Source organism: Dermacentor albipictus, chromosome 5, assembly GCF_038994185.2.
Source record: "Dermacentor albipictus isolate Rhodes 1998 colony chromosome 5, USDA_Dalb.pri_finalv2, whole genome shotgun sequence".
Lineage (NCBI taxonomy): Eukaryota > Metazoa > Arthropoda > Arachnida > Ixodida > Ixodidae > Dermacentor > Dermacentor albipictus.
In genome coordinates this window covers 73,144,978-73,166,610 of record NC_091825.1, presented here as the reverse complement: position 1 = coordinate 73,166,610, position 21,633 = coordinate 73,144,978, and the positions used below count along the sequence as shown (strand labels likewise).

The following is a 21,633-nucleotide window of genomic DNA, read 5'->3' as shown; positions in this document are numbered from 1 at the left end:
ATGCTCTCTTCTTTGCAATGCAAATGAGCACAACATGAAAAGGCACGGATATCTTTCCGCCTCAAACGCTTAATATGCGTAGAATGGCTGCAGTTAACTGCTTGTGACAGGAAACTTCCATAATACCCCGCAAACGAAGTTAAACACATAGAATCATGACGCATGGAACACATTCAAGGGGCCGAATGCTACGAAGAAACGAAAATATGTTACGTCGGAGAGCTGTGAAATAATTTTGAATTGCGGTGAAGGAACCATGTGCGACCATGAGGGTATTTAAATGCTGACCGAGACACCCGGTTTTAGGTTTCGGAAAATATTTTTCGACAATAGTTCACGGGAATAGCTCTCGGTGAAAACGCGATAGAGAGAGTTTTAGAGAAACGTGTGTCGCAAATTCCAGAGGTGCCCCGCGGTAAACCTGAGAACACATCGGGAATCGGCAAATTCTTATTTTATGGCCTAAACTTACATCAAAAAGTACATCGTGTCTTGAGTAACTTCTCGGAATATTTTCTTTTGTAACAATGAACGTCGGCAATGGAGACAGTAGGAGCAGCCAACCTGCTTTCCGAGCGTGGAAGGCATCGTGGGACGGTATCCTCTGGATGACTCCGGCCAGCCGGAACCTTGTCAGCGCGTGGGCGGGGTCGTTGTTCACCAGGTCGACCGCGCTGCGGAACGCAGTTTCCGAGTCACGCTCACCGTCCTCGAAAATGGCTCCTGCAACGAAAGCAGCCGTGTGCAAAACTTGGTGAGCTAGATGACCAGCAGCAAAGGAGCGCTGCCGTGTTTCTATGTCATTTTAACCTAGCCGGCAGGACTCATTCTGCGCAGTTCATCGCATGCCTTTTTCTTAATTTAGCTTACATTTATATAAATCAGAGATCTTTATTCTCGTCGAACGCGTTCAGTTGCTTTGGTGGCAGTGGTTGTGTTTAGGCAGAAGGGGGATGCGTCACATAGAGAAGGAATAGGGGTGACCAAGCTGTAACGCTCGCCGCCTGAAAGACGCTAGTGATTACGTCATGAGGTCACGTGATGGGAAAGAGGCTGCGTGCGTGCCAGGGTTGGCATCATGCTAGGTCACTCGTGTGGCCGGAAACGTATAGTGGACGAGCGAACTTCGCTGAGACAGATTCCCACAGTGCCTGGAGTGTGCGCATGATTTCTTCATTTAAGCATGTGCTCGTGGCTGACAGTTAGCGTATTACACTCGCTACAGAGCCATCATCCAACATAATATGTTGTATGCTCAACATACGTACGCACTTTTTCTATCCGATCTGCTTTATTTATGGTACTGTGCATTCACCTAGTTCGCTTTCACAAACACTAAATATTTAAAGGAAATACCCAAATTTTAAGGAGACCTAGGCGAGCCAGTTCCTGATATATGGCTCCATCATAACGTGCAATGTTGTAGCTGCAGGTTGATTGCACTTTGTAATGCGAACGAATGTTCAAATCATAAAACAATAAGTAAACATGATTCGTTCTATAATGTCAAGCAGGCAGAGGAGAAATATTGTTCGAAAAATCACTAAACAAATAATGCCTACGAGAGATTCGAGTTAGCGACTTATCGCTTTGGGTTGTACAGCCAAGTGTGTGCTTGAGTTTAGGTAATGCAAGACTGTCGGGCCAGAGAAATACCAAAATGCCCATCAGCTGGATATAATTAGGTTTTCCTGCAACTTTGAAGATGTTGGTTTCAAGACAAAACAGTAAAAAAAAGAAAGCCGACGCATATAATTCGTATCACACCAAAAAACAACAATAACAAATACGACAATAACCAGAACAATAGGGATGGTGATGAAGACGGAAAGGAGCAGAGCAACAACCACAACAAGAGATGGTGCCGAGCATTTGAAGCGAGAACGTCAGTAAACCATCCTTCATTCTTTGCGCTCTACCACCTGCATGAGTAATACATGACCGCCAGTGCCTCCCTGTCGGCTCTCCAACGCGCCTTTTCTGGGAGCCCGCATGCGAGAATTAATTGCGTTCCGGGACTGCGTGTCACGTTCCACGTACGTCTCATTCTTCGCGCGTTCAGAAGGCGTGGCCAGAATATAGGCTATAGCGCCAATGCTGCGATGAAAAACATTTTCTGGGTTGCCCGTTCGTACGGGAACGACGTGACGTCACTACTGTGTGCCCTTGGGCTCGTTTGCTATCTTTTCACTGGCCTCCCCAGCTTCTTCTAAATCCCCCCCCCCCCCTCCGCTTTCATCACTATAAATATTTCTTTTCGCTTCTTTATCTATCTTTCGGCGTTTGTCGCTATCCGCCCCAAGTTGCTGCTCCGTTAGAGCTGGCCTACGCTTACAGCGCCTTGCCTTGCCTCCTTTTTATGCGTAGGTTTTTCAACTTTCTCACCGCACTTATTCATCGGGTCCCCAAACTGCAGAGGCGAAACTGTCCACAAGTGGCGGCGGCGACCGCGACAAAGCCTACCCCGGGGACCATCCGTCATTCTCGGGGCTGCGAAGCCGGCGTGGTTGTTGCGGTTGTTTTCCAAGATAGAGTGCACTCCAGAGATTCGGCTTGTTCGTTGTGCCGACAGGAACGAGAGATGCGAAACAGAAATAAATAAAGCACATAACATAATATTTAAGAACTGAATTAATGCATATGTTCGTCAGAAACGAACACACTCCAGAAAGTATCGACAAAAAAAGAAATCGCTGCTAAACCCTGGTGGTTTCGTCGAATATATAGAAGCCGCTTAGGTGAGGTGAAAGCCAGATGTTTAACCTGTACCGCGAAAACGCGAGCGGTAAATTTTATATATGGCGACTGTACGAGTGCAGCTCAGTGGGAGCATCGCCGAAAAGGTCGACTTCCACGTGTATACCAAATGGAGTTTTATGGATTAGTCTCTTGGTGCAACAGCAGTGCAAACTGAGACATATTGAACTCGCCGCCACGGCGACTACTAAACTTCACTGCGATGTCGTAAGTGCACGTCAGCGGCATAGATTATTGCTCAGACAAGTCTGAATGACTTCTTCACAGGTGCACCTGTGACCGAGTTATTTGCTACGTGTACCAGTGCGTAATGACTTTTACTGCCATTTTAGTGCATAGCTTTTAGATTGTACACATAGGCTTTCCTGTGGCGAAATTTTTCTCAACTGTTGCCAAAACTTTCACTGAAAGTGTTGAGTGAATTTTGTTTAATTTAGGCGTTTTCAGAACACTGTAAAGTAGGCTGGAAGGCATAGTGTATGTAACAAAAAACCACTCATGTTCTTCTCTTGTCCGTACAAGTAGAAAATAAACAGTGAATTTACCAGCAGGGTATGGAGGAATCACACATTACTAATTTGTTTTAAAGGTAATGCGTGATAACAGCCGAATTTCTGCGTTTGCCATGAGATCTTAAGATTACAAGTTTAGCACGGTTCAAAAGAGCAACCATCACCTAACTTTTTTAGCACAAAGACGCACTTGCTACATATTATGCTTGCAAATGTAGCAGTTTTTGGCGCTGGCAAAACAATAACTTCATTATGCTATATGACCTTGGTCATGCTGTTCACTTGTGTCACCCTTATACAGGTCACAATGCTGCGTGACAACCCTTGCAGAGCTTGAAAGTTCTGTGCAGCAGTGCTTTGTTCTAAAGCCATGAGAAACGGATGTGGTGCGTTGATATTCTTGTGAACGAGCCCAGGTGCTCCGATATCTACACCTTTATACATGTGATCTATCCTGCGTTCTATACCTCGGCTATAATGTTATTGGAACAAATGTTCGTACTTTATATTTACTGCGAAAATCGCGAACGTCCATCAATCGAACGTACTTAGGAAAACTCCAGCACTTGCAGTATTAATTTAAAGCCCATTAAAATTATTTTTAGAAGCATAGAAAAACTGCACTTTCTGGGCCTGTTTGTTTGAGAGTAATTAACAGCAATGTATGTGGCCTCCGTGAGTGTAGTCCACCATTGACTACCACAGCCACGCAGCCAACGCGACCGTACAGCTCATTGCTACCATCGTTTTGTAGCCTTTGAATGAGAAAGCGCAGTTTACAAAGTTGTTTTTACGCGACAGCGTTAAGGGTTCCGTGTCCCAGAAACTCCAGTGTCAGAGTCGGCACAGTTATCCGTGAGCGATAATTACCGTATATATGTAGGCATGCGTATATGTAACGGCTCGATATATCACATAGGGTAAATGCGAGTCACATTGCCACACCATTCAATCACAAAAGTCGCTCATACATTGTCTTACATTCCTGACAAAGTTCTTCTTCGGCATTTTGAGAATGACAGCCGACAAACAAATGTCATGAAAGAAAACACGGACAACGCATGCCCTTTATGTCAGACAGTCTCAGACTTAAATATTAAAAGCGTGAAACAATAACAGAAACACAAAAATGACGTTAGTTTCTTGGCGCGGCTGTGCACAACCCTGTGGATCGCCCCGCGCAAGAGGCCGCGTTTCTACCAGAAAGCCCGCCTTCGTGTACAGCGTTCACCGCCAGCTTTAAGCGGTAAACTTTAAGGTTGCATAAGCTGCAGTTGCCGGGAAGCTTAAGACGCAGTCAGAGATCTCCGAATGCTGTCGCGTTCCACTCTTAAAGGTGAAATTTAAGCGTCCTCGAAGTTTTTTAAGCAACTTTGTAAACATCGAACCCACTGAAATGCCGCCATTTATTCGATGACGTCTCAAAAAAAGTCGCTGGTCCATAAACAAAAAAATCATTTGTCAATAAGAGCAACAATTTTTTTTCACACCGAAAAGCCACTAAATCTAGTGAACAAATCGCTATAGTGGCAACACACGCTACAGCCCTTGCTGCACAAATGGCTTTACTGCACCAATGACTTTACTGAACCAAAGCTTTTATGCAAGCAAGCCACGCTCACATCGAAACCCCATCATGGGTGCAGCAAAGCCATTTGACCTGAGCAGCGCGCGTTTACGCTCTTAGTTTCTATGGCGCTGTAACCATGTTTCATCGTTTTTTTTTATTTTCTCGGCATTTAGAACAATAAAATCTGCACAAGGCAATAAAGCAGCGCGCATGCTGTCTTCCGTTGCGAAAACAGCATTGCATCGAGATGTCTACTTAAGCCTGACGCAGTTATTCCTAGTGCCTATCAATCTCACCGAAACGACATGACATTGATTGGGTTAGATTAGGTTGCTTGTAATGTTACATTGCCCTAGCGACAAGCATGCAGTAGCAATCGTGGGCGTTGGTTCATGTTTTATGAATGCCGGTCGGAAATGTAGGCACCAGTGCATGGTAATCTATACAGCTTGTAGCCTAATTAAACATCTATGATCAGGAAAATGACTCAATCAGATGTCCCTGGATCATTCAGCCTCGAGTGCTATGTTGCGTAAGTTGCACAAACAATTTCTCGCTTAGATTTGTAACGTCTCTAAGGTAACCTAAATATTTCATATGCTCAGGACTGATGTGTCTTAGTTCTGAGCATAGCTGGTGAACGCCGGCAAGGTGCTGTTCAAACAATAGATGGTCCATCTCTACGGATAATTAGCTGACAATTTAATGGATTGTGCACACCAGCATAATTTGCGTAGCGTGCTTACACTGACGCCGAATAAAGTATAAACAAGCAGGAGTTATAGGAGAGCTTGTCTTTCATTTTTTTTCATTTTTTTTGTCGATGATGCCGTAACGCGGTAGATATACCCCGGACCAGCCCGCATTCCATATTTGCTAGTCGACAATTTTCAATTTACGCTTGACCTTGCGTAAAACATGTTTTGTTTTAACCTACTTCAATGTATTGATGTGCTCTAAATCAATGCCTATTCAGACTTCTTACTGACTGTAAATTTAAACCCGTTTGTTACAAAAGGGTGTTTGTACCACCCTTTTATCCAGCAAATAGCAGGAAACTGATCGTTTATAAGCATCATCAAATTGATTAACGCTACCATTCACATCAAAAAGATTAATTTCGTAAAACCACGTCGAAAGGAATTTGCAAGAGCAAAAGTTATGTGCAATTGAAGTCCAGTGCATGCGATTGGCTTCACGTAAGCTGTACTTACCGTATACAACGGTTTAACCTTGGCTTGAAAGCTAAAGTAAACATTTTTAGGCTAAACACGAGCTTTCTTGGCTTTTCTTTATTTTTTTCTTATTGTTACACAAGAATCACACTGAAACTTAGATCGCCAGGATGTTGAGCAATTTGGAAGCGAATAAAACATTACATAAAGGTTGGAATGCTATCACGGACAAAAGCAGTAACGAAAATGAGAACACTGTAGCCTCACTAACGCCGATTTTCGGAATTTGTGTTGTCCATTCAGGTCTCAGTTATGTGCGTGTTAGCACTTCCAGTTTCCTGTATCACAAACCACACTCAAATGTTCAGTGTTTGAAACGAGAGGTTTGAAACGAGAGCTCTGAAACATCTTGTTTCAGGTGGCTGTCTGTTTTTCGGAATATTTATGTTGTTTTTGCATTTTTGTACCAGCAAAGCAACTTTCCGTTGTCCATTATGATGAAAGTCAACGCATTCCCGTTACAGGTAAATTTAAAAAGGAATAACAGCCTGGCAAAATTTTATTTCTATACTATAAGCTTCTCTCTCCTAGACCCGAATAACAAAACAAAACAAAATGCTACGAATTTGTTAGCTAGGTTTAACGCATAAAGGAAGTGCCGCGAATTTACATGTTCATCCGACCTAACGAAAGGGCGACGATACTCTGTTCGATTTCGGCAAAGCATTTGTGATTTTTATCCCCCTACATTTTTGTTTCTTGAGAATCTTTCCGAAAAACAAAAGTACGTGACTGTGACGGATCTCGGGAAAGGCAGCAATTCGGTCTTTGTGCCCTTTCCCCTTCTACCTTCCTCCCGTCCACCGACAATCCGTCTTGTCGGCTTGCGCTGGGTCAACGCTTTGTTCTCCTCAACCGGGCTCACTCAGCCCACGAAAGCTGCCTCGCACAGCCGCTGATCGCAGGAAAACGACGTTTCTCCGTTGGCTTACACTTTATTTTTGTGTCCGGAAAGGGGGGGGGGGGAGGCGGGAGGAGGGAAGGGGGGCTTACGAACAGGGAAATTTTGTGCATCACGCCGTGCGAAGAAGTCGGATCGGTTGCCTTCAAAATCTCGGATTTTGGGCACGTCACCTCGCTCTATACTGACAAAAACGAAAGCGCAGACAACAAAAATCTGTATGAGAATAAAAGACGGGCCAGTATTCTCTTTTGAAGTCCTCTGATGCTCCTTTCAGGCCCTTTTGATCTAAGAGAAAGCTTATTAGCTTTGTTTCTTGTGTGTATGTCTGGCAGTTCCGCACGAAAAATTTATTTATTTTTGTTTTACTTTTGATATGAATTGATATGATATGATATTTACTTTTGATATATGAACACCACATCTATTTATTTATCGCCTTGTTGGTACTGTGTATATGTTCCGTCTTCCTTTTTGAAATTTTCTTTTTATGTACCTATTACAACTAATGTGCACTTTATTATGTAACTTTCTGATGAAGCTGTTCGACTTTGATGCACGCCCCCCCCCCCCCTTATGTAATGCCTTCGGGCCCTTAAGGTTGAATAAATGAAATGAAATGAAATGAAATCACAACATATCTTATCGGGCAAAACGAATTCCGGCAGAAGACAATAAAAATCGGCAAACAGGCAAAGTTCCCGCCACCTTATAGAGTACAACAGTACATCGTTAGCTTTGCATTTGTCATATTTCGGTAGCATTTGGGTTAAACAAGCGTCATCGTTATTTTCAAGCCGTCAATAAGAAAGAAGCTTACTTCGTCGCATTCTACTATGGTGGTTGGTAATCCAGCATCTGGAATGTTAAAGCTGATAATTTGTGATCGATCTTTCACCGCGTTGTATTCAGAACTGTAGCTGACTAACCACAGCTCAGGGGCTCTCAACGCTTTCGTTTTTAGTGATCAGCAAGCGATTTGCGCATTCTGTTCGCCCCGACAAGCTTCCCGCTTCACTGCATGCAACTGCACATACTACGGCCGAAGCGTCGGAAACCGCGCGGCGTTCCGCCGCAACTGAGCGGACCGAAAACGGGCCAAACTCGCATCTTGCCTCACGCGCGAAAGAAACAGGCGTTTGAAAACGAACAACGCACTCGCCGCGCCGTGCAATTTTCTCACCGAAGCAGAGGCGTGGAAAAACGGAGACGGGAGCGAACGGGGAGGGGGCAGAGAAGCAACGAAAGGATTTCTGCGCTGACGCTTTAAAACGGACGCTCACGAGCGTTGGCTAGACCGCTGCGCGTTTTCGCTCCTCGAGCCCGCTTCTGGCAAAGCCGCGCTGCGCCTCTTTATCTGCTTTCCCAGTCACTACTTTCCGAGACAGGCTCGAGAAGCATGCATCTTCCGGCCTTTGCATTGCTGCCCAAGGTACGAAAGCGTTACTGCGGGCTCCCTTCGGTGAATGTATGGCCTTGGAAACGCAGTTAACCACTTCTTGCGCACTGTACAAAGAGAGGGAGTACCTAATATTTTACCCCAGCCCATAAACTTCTAAAACACGAGCTCTTTCCAATTTCGTTCGTTGGATTTTTTTGTCTTTCTGGCTTACACAATGCAATTGCATGTTTTGTAAAGAGGGAGATAAATTTTAGATCCTAATGCACCGATGTTCAAGCACACCAATATACGCAGAAAAAGAAAACTGAAAAAATCAGACTGCAAAGCCCTTCCCTACACGGTCTTCAACGCGAAAGCGTTAAGGACCCCGTGTCGCAGAGAATCCGGAGTCGGTGTCGGCGTCGGGAGCGGCGACGTTGTCCGTACATCAGAAATATCATCCCGAACCATGCATCCCGACCCACGCAGGTTCTCCGCGTGGCACATAGGCGTTATTGAACTAATCGAATTTCTCGAATACGCGCCAGCAAATTCGTAAATTACGGCTCAGACACAACCTTCCGACATGACAGCATCGAACAATTTGCATGTACGAGAAAACATAGTTCTGCTCCCAGGGGTGGTTAGCGCAACCCGGACGAAAGACGGAAGGAAGTACACGATAGGAGCGCCGACTAACAACTGGTTTATTTTTTCAAACAAGTGACAAAAATATCTAACAAGTGACTGAGTTCTTGAATGGTAAGATAGACTAACACCCTTTCACATTTGTAAGCGTCACTTTAGACATGTTTACATTTTCTGTACGTTTTAGTCACTATTTGAAAAAAATAAACCAGGTGTTAGTCCGCGCTCGGATCGTGTACTTCTTTTTCTCTTTCGTCCGGGTTACGCTGCCCACCCCTAGGAACATGTTCAATCCCAAACTCGCCCACCTTGCCGTGATAATTCTCGTACACGGAAACTCAAACAGAAACCCCCTTTCCAGCTGCCGTTTGAGGTCTGTCTTAACAGCAGGAGCGGTGCGCCCCAGAAAGGTCACCTTCGTGCATAGCGTTCGCCGCCAGCGTTTCCAGGAAAACATTACTGTTACATAAGCTGCAGCTTCCGTGAAGCGTGAGAAGCAGTCAGGGATCTTTGAATTCTGTCGCGTTCCACTCTGAAAGAACGAAGCTGAAGCGTCCTGGAGTTTTTTTCTCTCCCTCTTTTTGCATGTGTGTCAGTGCGCTTCAACATCGGTCTATTGTGAACTTCGAACGACTAGCGTGACTCGCCGTCCTTTGCAAATACGAAATCTACGAGGCTTTATTGAGTGAACTTTTCTTCTTGTTGTCGCCCTAACAATATTCAGCTTCTAGAAAATTTGAATTTGAGTATACATACAAGCATTGTTCGCTGGTCACATCTTTCTACTTCTCAGTAAAAACAAAATAAATAACTCGAAAAAATACGGCGACGCTTCCATGGTAAGTGTCAAATTTTATTTGTATGGCCTGCCTGCTATGTGGGTAACTAGTAGTCGGCTTCCCGTGTGTTCGTATATCTTGTCTATGCATAGTTTCTAGAAAGAAAGGTCTTCAAGTAATGGTGAGGAGATTTTAATGGCAGCATGCCGAGCACGTTACTCCTAATGTGTATTGTGAATAAAAAAGATATGTTCGCGGGACGGGTTCACAGATACATAACATATGAAAAAAATACACCGGACCAGGCAGCACGCATAGCAATTTAAGAATCTTATTGATACCTGTGCTGCTAAACGGTGTTCAGAAGTGCCTGTGTTGCTCGAGAGGCACATGCAACGTCAGTCCATCGGCCAAGTACCTGTAGTAGCTCGAAGCATGACACTCTTTGATTAATACTCACTGCTGATATTACGGCTCTCCTATTTAAAGTGTCTTGTTCTCTACTTGCTATCAGCATTACGAAACAATTAGATAGGCGCAAAAAAACAAAATAAGAAAACGTTAAACTGAAATGTTTCCAAATTAACGATGGTAGGCTGGTGCATGGATGGATAGACAGACACACAGAAAAACAGACCTGCCGATGATAATTAGCTGAAACGTGACCATGGACTTGCATCTGTAGTAAATTTCTCAGTGAGGCTGTCTTCTTTTCCTCTCCATTTCTGCTGTAGTGAAACCACGGCATGCAACGACATGAAATCATGGTGATAGAACTGTGTGTGAAAGAAGTTGTACTAAAACCGCTATTCGTGGACAGTATAATTTTGGAGTAGAACTCTATCGAAAGCAATTTGTTCGTGTCGATTGTTAATCGTTTTGCCGTGTGTCCCCCTAATAGAACATATTATGACAGCACACAAGCAAATACCTGTCGCTGACTGGGTTTTTTCTGCAACACCATTTTGATTCAATATTCAGGTATGGGTCACAGCCACTAACTCACAAATTATAAAACCACACGGCCAAAGCCAAAATGCAATACGTTAAATGTGTTCACACAAAATATGCGGACATGCTTTAATGAAAGCAGCGGTAGATTGCGGATTAACAAAATCAGCTACCCGCTTTGAACGCTTTGCCGCTGAACTCATCCACTGCGACAGCAGATAGCTTTCGAATTTCTTTTTGAAGGAGTGAAATTGCGATTCACAGAACTTCATGCTTGTTGGTGTGTCTAAATTTCATGCGTCAACTTTACAGACTATATGCAGTGTAACACACAAGACACTATACTAGTCACGAAGTTTCTGCAATTTGTGAACGATTAGACCGTGTGAGTCTCAACCGCAGATTGCCGCACAGACAAGAGTTGAGATTAATAGCAGATTGGGCAAATCGGTACATGCGCAGACTTCTAATCGAAGTGGCCGTAGTCATAATTTCTGAAGCATTCTTCTTTTTGCCTATGGCAACGTCACCCAGGTAGAAAATAATTCATAACGCTCAATCGCATCTCAACGGAAATTATACCGCAGCCAATACCTTCTCAACAGAAGCACAGCAGAAATCATATAACACTATTTAAAATGATGACGCTGAGGAATGAAAGATAGGACAACAACAATGACTTGACGACGAGGGCGCAAGTACGTACTAAAAGAGAGACGGATGCCACCACAAGCCCACTTGCGAATTCTTAACCACAGGGACGCTAAAATGCGCAAAATAACTCCTACGCCCACAATTTTAGGTCAGCTGATTGACAAACAGTTCTCTAAAAATTAGTCAAGCGGACGGGAAGATTTCGATAAACTCAATCAACGCGAACAAAATAGCGAACATGGCATCGATTCAACGTAAATGATCCTGGTTCTGAGTTGCGTTCGGAGATCTTCTAAAATGAAACCACCCCCAATTTTTCTAAGTTGTGTTCAATCTGCTAAAAAGGTAGCCTTACTGCTGTTCACCACGTCCACTTTTGGGGCTTGAAAAAAACACAAATCTAAAACACTGAAACACTGAAAAGCTTGCGAAGACACGAAGCTGGGTTAATTACTGACCCATTAAAAAAGGTTCTTTCAGATGACCCCAGACCTCGAAGGCGTGCCAGAGTTTTAGAGCAGGCTCATCCAGCTCACAAAAAAGAAACACAAATAAAAAGGACACACGCTGAGTCTTAATTGACTGAGGCCAAGAGTGTTGGATATCTCCGTCCTTGTTCTTCCTCATGAAGCCACTATTCTATTCGGTATTACATACAACCTGTTGTTTCGCCAATCTCTAAAGCAGTACGCCGGGCAAAGAGTAGCTGTAACTCAAGAATGATAGTGTGAAAAGGATAATTAAAAGTAGAAAGAGACACAAGCTGGCAGGTCAGTGGGATTTTTGTTAATCCCACGATTCTGTGCAACTTGTGTATGGTGTAGCTTCTTTATTGATGAAATTTTAGATGGTATTGCTTCTATGTCCTAATAGCGGTAGTACTTTCTTTGACGGAATCTAGACTGAAGATTCTGTTTGGAGATACAAAGTAAATGTCAGTACATTGGAAACAGTAACGGTGCTCATAGGTGACGGGTTTTCCGCCTAAAATAACAAATCAATTTTTTATAATATGCTCAGAGTACCAAGGAGTAGGTAGTCTCACTTTTGGTGTCATTTCTATGTATCCTGAGTTAGATTACCTTCTGTCAGAGCAAATTTATCCAGGAGAACGTCAGCTGCTAAGCTGTGCGATTACGCGGTATATAGCGACATGCACTGCACGGTATTAAAGTATATAGCGATTGTCAAAGCATGGTTCGTAATTTTGTTCAAAGTAAAACAATATTTATCCTACAAGTTGGGGTCGCAAGTAATGCCGTGGGGAAGCAGAAAACGGACAGCATCGCTAATTAGGGCGAGAGATGTAATAAACATATTTGGGCTATAGCTTAGAGGTTATTGACAGTGGATCGTGAAATGGGTAAATTTTAGGATGTGCGCTAAGCTTTCATACTACCTTTGCAAGGGTCTACTTCAGAAACTACCTACGTTTGCAAGAGTCTACTTAGAGTCTACTTCAGATATTTCTATTGCTGAAACTTCGATGCAAGCAAAATACTTACCCCTTACCTTAACAGCTATTTTCTATTTCTGTATCGTCCCTAAATACATTTTTTTTCTGCCAGCAAACCTTTGAAGCCTCTTCGACCTTTAGCTGACGACAATGCATTGCCTAACTAAAATAAATTTTCGTGATATCTGAACTATTAAATTCATATCCAGGACGAACGTCGGACACAAGACTCCTGCAGAAAACAAAAAACAAAAAAAGATTTAAAAAATGCTTATAATGAACACGCCTTGCCTAGCGCACGGTATACGCTTGATTTTTAATATTATTATCTACGTGTTGCTGAGACATATGTAAGTGCGCTCGAATTCTGAAACTCGCAATTGCAAACTGGGGGCGAAAACAACTTTTGTTCGAGTTCTTGTATTCTCAGACTTTTGAGATAAGAAGCTTCATGTCGAGAGAAAAAAAAAAGTCGTTCGTTCAACATTGCAAGAATTTTGTAGTCAACATTCTCTTCGGTAGCCCTGGATTGTGCTGCAGCTTTGTCGCGAGAGTTTCAGCTTTCGGTTCAGTTGCTTACATGGAATGAAAACAAAAAAAAAACGCAAAAAGAAAACGACAGACAACGAGGTATTAGGTACACAAAACCAGAAGCGACAGGAACAACAAAATAAAAGGAAAAGCAAACAAACAGAAACATCAATCGAATGTGCTCGGGCACGTGTTCCGCTTTTCCATCTAACGCGCTGTATGAGATCAGCGATACACAAAAATGGGAGGGAGAGGCGTAATTCCATAAATTATTCTTAATCTCGGACATCGCAGAAGGGATGGCCAAGTACAATGACCGTTATTATCGCGCGCCGGAGGCTACAATTTAGAGCGGGCCGCCTACTTTCCACACGGCACCTATACTCGCCAAACGGCAGTTGGGGCCGGCGGTGTCTGTAGTGAATCCTTCATTACCCGACGCGTCGCCAGCGTCGTTGGGCGCAAAACTCGTCGGAGGCTGTGCTAGGAATCCATGTAACTCTCTTGAAAAATTCGCGGTGGTCAGAGCAATATTTAGGACCTTAGCGAGCAATCTTCGCAAGCGAGTGGTTTGATTACCAGACATTTCAGCGGCTGCGAATATACCTGCCACAGTAATATTGAAAGGTACATATGATTACATTCTTCCGAACGTGTATAAAATAATGCTGTTTCAGGTACCTTACAAGCCAAAGTAGTGCTTCTTTATTACATTTAAAAATGGCAAAGGTAAAAAAGAAACGTGGTAATTTACCATGATAATTTCCGTTGTTCGATGAGAGCGCCAATAGTTCCCGAATTAATATCATCTTGACATTTATTACAATGCAACGAGATCTGAAAGATGCACGCGTAATCTGCACAACCCCCGTATTCATCAGGGATTCCAAGGAGCAGCATTTCGGCAACCCTTTCACGCGGGAAAGAGAAAGAAACGCCTGTCCACTGATCAGATAAATAAGAAGAATGTCGTACAGAAGAAATACTTTGTTTGCCCAGACAGTACAAAACAAGAACCCTCGTCGAGATGAACAACGAAAATCGGGACGCAACCGCAGAACTACTTGCTGCCAATATTTTACCATGGCAGTGTGGAAGCACCGGCTTATTATTTGTCTTTCCGGCAGATAATCACGGTGAACCAAACATTTAGGATTAAAAAATGCGATTAATATTGCGTTTGTTTTCGGCCAATTGTCACCTCACTTTTTCAGAGGGAACTGAATCGTGAACCCGCGATCCCGAGTTTTATAACTTTGTTTGAGGATCATACTGGTAGCAGGAAAGTAATTAAATTAAATTATGGGGTTTACCGTGCCAACACCACTTTCTGATTATGAGGCACGCCGTAGTGGAGGACTCCGGAAATTTCGACCACCTGAGGTTCTTTAACGTGCGCCTAAATCTAAGTACACGGGTGTTTTCGCATTTCGCCCCCACCGAAATGCAGCCGCCGTGGCTGGGATTCGATCCCGCGACTTCGTGCTCAGCAGCCCAACACCATAGCCACTGAGCAACCACGGCGGGTAGCAGGAACGTAAGCAATGATGCTTAACACAAATGGAGGAATAATTCTAGCCCCTTCCGAAAGTTCAATAGCAATTCTTCGTCTGGTTTACCTCTAGTCGTCTCTCACTGACGAGAGACGTTCCTTGCATTCAGTTTCCGCTTTCATAGATTGTTGCGTAAGATCTACCGAAACACATCCCTGTTAAATTTCAAATCGCCTTATATCGTTTGCACACTAACAATCCAGTTTTCACCCGCCGTGGTAGTTTAGTGCTGCGCTAATAAATACGAGGCCGCGGGATCGAATCATGGCCATGGCGGCCGCACTTTGATGGGGGCGAAATGCGGACATTGTTGTTAGATCTAGGTGCACGTTAAAGAATCCCAAGTGGTTATAATTAATCCGAAGTGTCCCACTATGGTGTGCTTCATAATCAGATCGTGTTTTTGGCACGTAAAACCATGTAATTTAATAAATTAGGCTGCAATTCTCATGCTATGACTAAGCCGCACTTTTCATACCTGCAGAGATATCTGACGTTGACGGGTCGCCGAATCGGTGATCGTCTTTCATAAATTGCCGCCCTCCCGAAACGCGTGATGTCAGTCAAAGACATGGTTTTGCGATAATTCAGTGATCCCTATAAATTTTTTAACTGTTCCATGTCTTACTAGGTATTTCATATTGTCTAACGTAGAAATAAACGTTGGCTTTCTGATCGGCTTTGTGTCCACCACATCACTTTTGTAACGTGCAACAAGATACTCCAATACGCGGAACAATAAACTGCGAATCACAGCTCTGCAGCCTAGTCATAATTGCAGGATAACGCGTCCAAACTAACTTAACTTTCTAGATTCAGGTCTAGTCACTCACGATATATATATATATATATATATATATATATATATATATATATATATATATATATATATGTGCGTGTGTGTGTGTGTGTTTGTGTGTGTGTTTGTGCGTGTGTGTGTGTGTGTGTGTGTGTGTGTGTGTGTGTGTGTGTGTGTGTGTGTGTGTGTGTGTGTGTGTGTGTGTGTGTGTGTGTGTGTGTGTGTGTGTGTGTGTGTGTGTGTGTGTGTGTGTGTGTGTGTGTGTGTGTGTGTGTGTGTGTGTGTGTGTGTGTGTGTGTGTGTGTGTGTGTGTGTGTGTGTGTGTGTGTGTGTGTGTGTGTGTGTGTGTGTGCTCTTACACAAGCACTCTTGTACAGAACAGCAATTTCACACGCCCTTGAAAGTACATTTCAAAAGTCAGCTGGCAAAAGTGATGGCTTAATAAAAGAACTCCGTGTTTCCACATTCTTCAAGGGAGCATCGCAATACGCCGAGGGTACAGCGCACTTGAAGTGAGCAGGAAAGGGGAAAGCGATAAATAAACAGGACCACCGAGATACGACAAACTCAGCCGGAGTCAATCGCCCGTGCGCCGAGAGATGAAAAAAAGCCCACTCGCCATAGCGGGCCAGGATGCTATACGGCAGTTCGTCGCTTTGGTCAAACAGCCTCACCCACGTCGCCTTGCACTTCACGCTGCACCGCGGAAATCTCCACTTCCACATTTCTCGCTTCGCGTCGCATTCCTTGCTTCGCGAGTTGTTTCAACTGTTCGTTTTCCTCTGACAGTAACCCCCGGTGGAAAGCGCGGCTAGTTACATCCATAGTTTCGCATCCCTTGTTCCGAGCCAGCGCTTCTCAAGCTCGGTTTCCCAACCTGAAACACTTTTCTGGTTTCATTGCACCACCACGCGCCTTTTGTCCTTGTAGAGAAAAGGGAACAGCGCCGTCAGAAAGCGGCAGTTACTGCTCTTCACTTAAACTAAACGAAGACATTCGGTGGAATGACATTCCTCGTCTCGTGTCATCCAAGTTAAAAGCAGTCTTTTGTTCAAGCTACATCAACTCCAATTTTCTCTAGCTCATTTCCTTGAAGAGACAGCCGTTTTGCGTTTGTTCATCGTTACGGCAACCACATAATCGGACAAGGAAGAAGTGTATGTGTTACCTCATGCACTGTGACGAAGTCAGGTCTTTTTAAGTAGAAAAGCTTCCAGATAAAAATAAACAGCGACGAGTAGTTGAACAGCTCAATTTCATCAAGGCTAGTGAATGCAGGTGCCGTCTGAAGCCTGAACTTGATGGCACTGTAGCAGCACCAACTGCCCACCTTGTAACTGCTAGAGCGCAGAGAACGCTCACGTGCTTCGACAGTGTCTAGAAATACTTAGAATACCGTAGTACCTGTAACTACCGGCGGCTGAAATAGCAAATTATATGCAATTGCCTGTGTAACTTGAGCATGAGCGCATGTCGTCCATATCCATTCAATATCGTAAGTAACTTGATTTGATACAATGTAAAACCAATTTACACCATTAGAAGTATTTTTTTCCAGTACTTACACTCTTACACCCTTATGGGTGCAAGGATGAGATTGATAGGGCAATTTGCACATTAAGGACCCTCAAAGGATTAAATATCGGTTTTCAGTGTACGGTGTTTATTGCATACCGCATATTCTGGTTTTCAAAAAATGACGAAATGCGTAGAAATTTACAGTCGGATTGTGTGGTTATTCAGTGCCACATATAGAAGTAATATCATGCACTGCTGAAGTATAGATTATGTTGCGCACCGCATGTGCTTGTGTATGATTAGGAACAATCATTGAGTCTTACTATGGCGCGTATAACTTACGTGCATTTTCTTCTCTCCGACATTTTCATCTCTTACACTTTTATACTTGTTGGTGCAAAAATCACCGCGTTGTTGGAATGTCAAAACCTTAAACATACAAGCATAACAGATCGAGACAGTTGATGACATTACATGGTGCTTTAATGTAACGTAAATGAAAGACAGAGGACTGAAATCACCACCAAACAGATACGCAAACTGACCATGGGTACTTTTGACAATGAATCGATGTTTTTGGAAAGCGTGAGCACGCGAACGTGCTGATCACGATAATGCGACCTTTTCCTTTTTTATTTCAATTTTTTTCTCGTCTTGCTAACTAATCCTTGTATCCTCTGGTTTATTGCGGCTTTTAAATGGTGCCGTCAATAATTAAATAGACCAGTTGGTGGCAACGCTTGTCATCATCGCTTTTTAACGTGTCCTGTGTCTTTCATTTGAGTTATTCAAAATAAAAATGAATTATGGCGTTTTAAGTGCCAAAACCACAATCTGATTATGACGCACGCCGTAGTGGGAGACTCCGGAAATTTGCACCACCTGGGGTACCTTAACGTGCACTTCAATCTAAGTACACGGGTGGTTTCGCGTTTCGCCCCCACCAGAATGCGGCTCTAGGCCGCTATTCGATTCCACGACCTCGTGCTCAGCAGCCCAACACCATAGCCAATAAGCAATCACGGCGGGTTTCATTTGCGTTACACCCAACCACCTTAGCCAAGATGGGATGCTCGATGAACTCACTCTTGATTTGAATAGATCTGGATGAATCAAGTCAGTATTTCAACGTCAAAGTGGTAAGCAGTATGGAACTATACAATTAAGAATATCCACCATGAAAGAGGAATAATAATTGGGGCGAGCAGTACTAACGGTTCCGGTTATTATTCGTGAAAGCTTATTGCTTAAATATATTTTTTTTTACAGCCAAGGTAGCTTACGCGTGAGCGATGGTCTGGCTCATCTCTTTATTGGCCAGAAAAATGACTAATGATAATGATGACGCCACTGCTTACGCGATAATTTCATTCTATCTTGCCCTGCGACCTCCACTATTCGGTGGTGTGCTCACCTGAGCGTCGCCAGGGACAGCCTCATACGGGAACCTTTCGCTATCACAAAAACATTCCCTTTCTTTTCAGGCTCTGCAACAAAATACTACGCAGTCACGTCGGCATCATAAAAGCCAAGCGCCCTTACCATTCTACGCAGAGGGCTGAGCAAACAACAAAATGAAAAAAAAAGATATTGGCGACTAAACAACTCCTTTCAGCGCCGCCTCTGTGGATGCCTACCTCATTATCGCAGAGGAGTCGTGGAATGCCGAAGAGAAAAAAAAAAGCAACCATTCCGAGGGAACAACGCTATGTTTGCCCGAGCCATAATTTTCTCTACTTCTCACAGCAGCATCGATCATCATCGCCCCGCTTTTTTTTGCGTACGCTTTCTATTTTCCCTTCATCCTGACACTTGGCCCTCACAATAAAAGGTGCCTTATCATTTATTGGCTTACTTGAAGTGCGTGAAGGGCCGAATGAATCTTGGTTCATTAATTTGATTTGATTTATTAGATGATACTGCAATTATTCGCAACTTACTTCGCCGGCTTCTCTACAACGTTTGATTGTCAAATGAATATAAGGGAATGAGGTCCATAAATAAGCTAATAAGGAAATACGCACTAGCATACACACAATGAGGAGCACATACCATATGCGCGCTTGAATTGATCAGCATGGCAATGTGCCTGACCAGGACATTTGGTGCAATGTGTGCATCAGGGTTAAGGCAAACAAAGCAAGTAATTGAATAAAACAATGGAATACACGAAGTGAGATTTAATTGCCAATTTATAGGCACACTCGAACAATAAGCACAGAAATGGTGAAGAAATTCAACCTAGGCATACTCTAAAACGCATATGTATGTATAAAGGAACAAGAAATCAGACAGTTGAGCACGAGCGTAGGAAACAGAAAATATCAAAAAGCGTAGCAATAGTCCGAAACATTGTGATCGGCTTTTAAAGAGGTTACTAAGGCCTTTCAGAGTTCTAGTTTGAGCTTGTCAATGTCTCTCCAAATGCTTTTTCTAAAGTAATAAAAGGACGCTTTTTCCTACCACTTGGTTGTCAGTATTCACGGTTCGATTTCGCGAAGAATCAGTCGTGTCAGACATTCTACCGCCTTGAGTCGCCACGGGCCTATTGACAATGCCTAAAGAGTCAGCGCCCTCTACCATCTCAATGTACAATTCTCTACATTATCAAATTCTGGGAGCTGCCGCTCCCTTGTTGCAGCAGTGGACGAAGAAACTTGCGAGTCCTTTCCTGGGGCGCAGCCACCCGGTCGGCCTACGTCCAAGAAACGTTGGAGCGAGTCAAGCGACACACAGCGAAGCCACCGCCTTCTACACGGGCCGTGTTTTGCGACTAGAGACCGGCTTTACACAACATGCAGTCAATTTCCAGACGTGAATCTCACGAACAGCTAACATACGAAATCGTCCAACTTCATCACGGCGTCAAAGAGAATGGGCATGAAATTATTTTCCAGCGGCTACCTGGCTATTGCGGCATCAATGGAAATGATCAAGCAGACAAAGCTGCCCGAGAATCACATCAAGTACAACACATCGGTCCCATTCCTCTTTCCAGGACAGACGCTGCAAGGCAGCTTCGTCACCTGGCACGCAAGCTCTCTTTAACAGAGCGGAACACCCCAAATATAAGTCATACCAGGTTGTACGAACTGAACCCTTCGCTACAACTGCGACCTCCACCCGGGCTTCATCTACGTGAGGCATCACTTCTATACCGGATGTGGTTAGGAGTGGCTTTCACGAAGGCGCACACTGCTTTGATAGGAGTGACCGACAGTACTGCATGCGACGTCTGCGGCGTGGCATAGAACATCGAACATTAATTGTGCCATCGTCATCGCTTACAGTCGGAAAGAGAAACACCTATTGCATTGCGACGACTGGACGATCGGCTGTTTCCGTGCAGGCGCTACTCGAAGACCGTCCCCATCGATTGTCGGCCCACAAAGCTATGAAGGTACTTTTGTATTTCTTGAGGGCTAATGGCCTATGTGAACATCTTTGACTCGCTCAGGCCCTCCGCATGCGTGCGCCAGCTCACCTCGGCTTTCCTCCCCCTCTTCTCCCTCTTTTATCTTTCTACTCCCTCTTTCCCATCCGCTATAACCAAGTAGCCAACCTGACGCATTTCTGGTTATGATCCCTGCCTTCTCTCTTTATACCCCTCCCCTCTACATATAGCGCAACGCGTTTGCAAATTTCATCAGGCATGCTGTTTAAATTGAAATAACCTCTGTGCTTTCGATAGCTGACACAATGTAGTCGCTCAGTCACGTTTTGCCCCACTGAGGGCCTAGACACTCATGCGTGAAAAGTGCGTGTCTGACGCTAGAGGCTTGCATTCATAGCTTTCGTAAATTACAGCTTGTCATTTTTGAAGTACTTTGAACAAGGATCGGTAATGTCAGTGTGGAATTTTGCGTCGTCGCATGCGAAACGTATCGAAGGTGATGGGGTTCATAAGTGCAGAAGTACGGAAATTGTACGTGAGTGGACTTTTCTGCAAGGAGCCGCTAGGACGTAGAAACTGCCTATAGCCTACAAGGTTCTCCTCCACCTATTGTGAGCAGAAGCTACTGCGTCACCTGCTAGTATCCGTGGGCGTGATCTTCAAATCGGTCCTAACTTAATGTCGAAGTCATTCAGTGTAGCGCAAATCTGATGTACAGCAACACTGTGCTAAAAACAGTGCACAGACTAACTTGATTACACGAACAAGTATAAGTTAAAGGACGCAACCGGTAATCCTCGTAACCTAGCTCAACAAATTCCGCAAAATTTTCACGATGGGTGACTCCGCGGTTCTGCGCCTTGACAACTCGGACTTCATGCGAACAATGGCCAAGCGCTGAAGCTCCGCCCGGCACAAGCTCAAATAAGCAGAGATCGAAAGAGCGCTTAGCACTGATTAAAAATGCAGTTTCCTGGTATATCTTCCGGAAGCT

The 21,633-nt window shown here is 44.0% G+C and overlaps 1 protein-coding gene across 2 annotated transcripts in view; it reads right to left on the bottom strand.

Annotated features, from left to right (window-relative positions):
• LOC135899727 (glutamate receptor ionotropic, kainate 2-like) overlaps positions 1 to 21,633 on the bottom strand; it is a 244,053-nt gene that overhangs the window by 137,386 nt on the left and 85,034 nt on the right. For both annotated transcript variants that reach the window (XM_070538452.1, XM_065429051.2), the window contains exon 2: positions 565 to 723. Coding sequence is in view for 1 of the 2 variants with exons in the window: in XM_065429051.2 (XP_065285123.1) it covers positions 565 to 723 (159 nt within the window). In the remaining variant the exon portion in view is untranslated. The remainder of the gene's footprint in view (positions 1 to 564; positions 724 to 21,633) is intronic.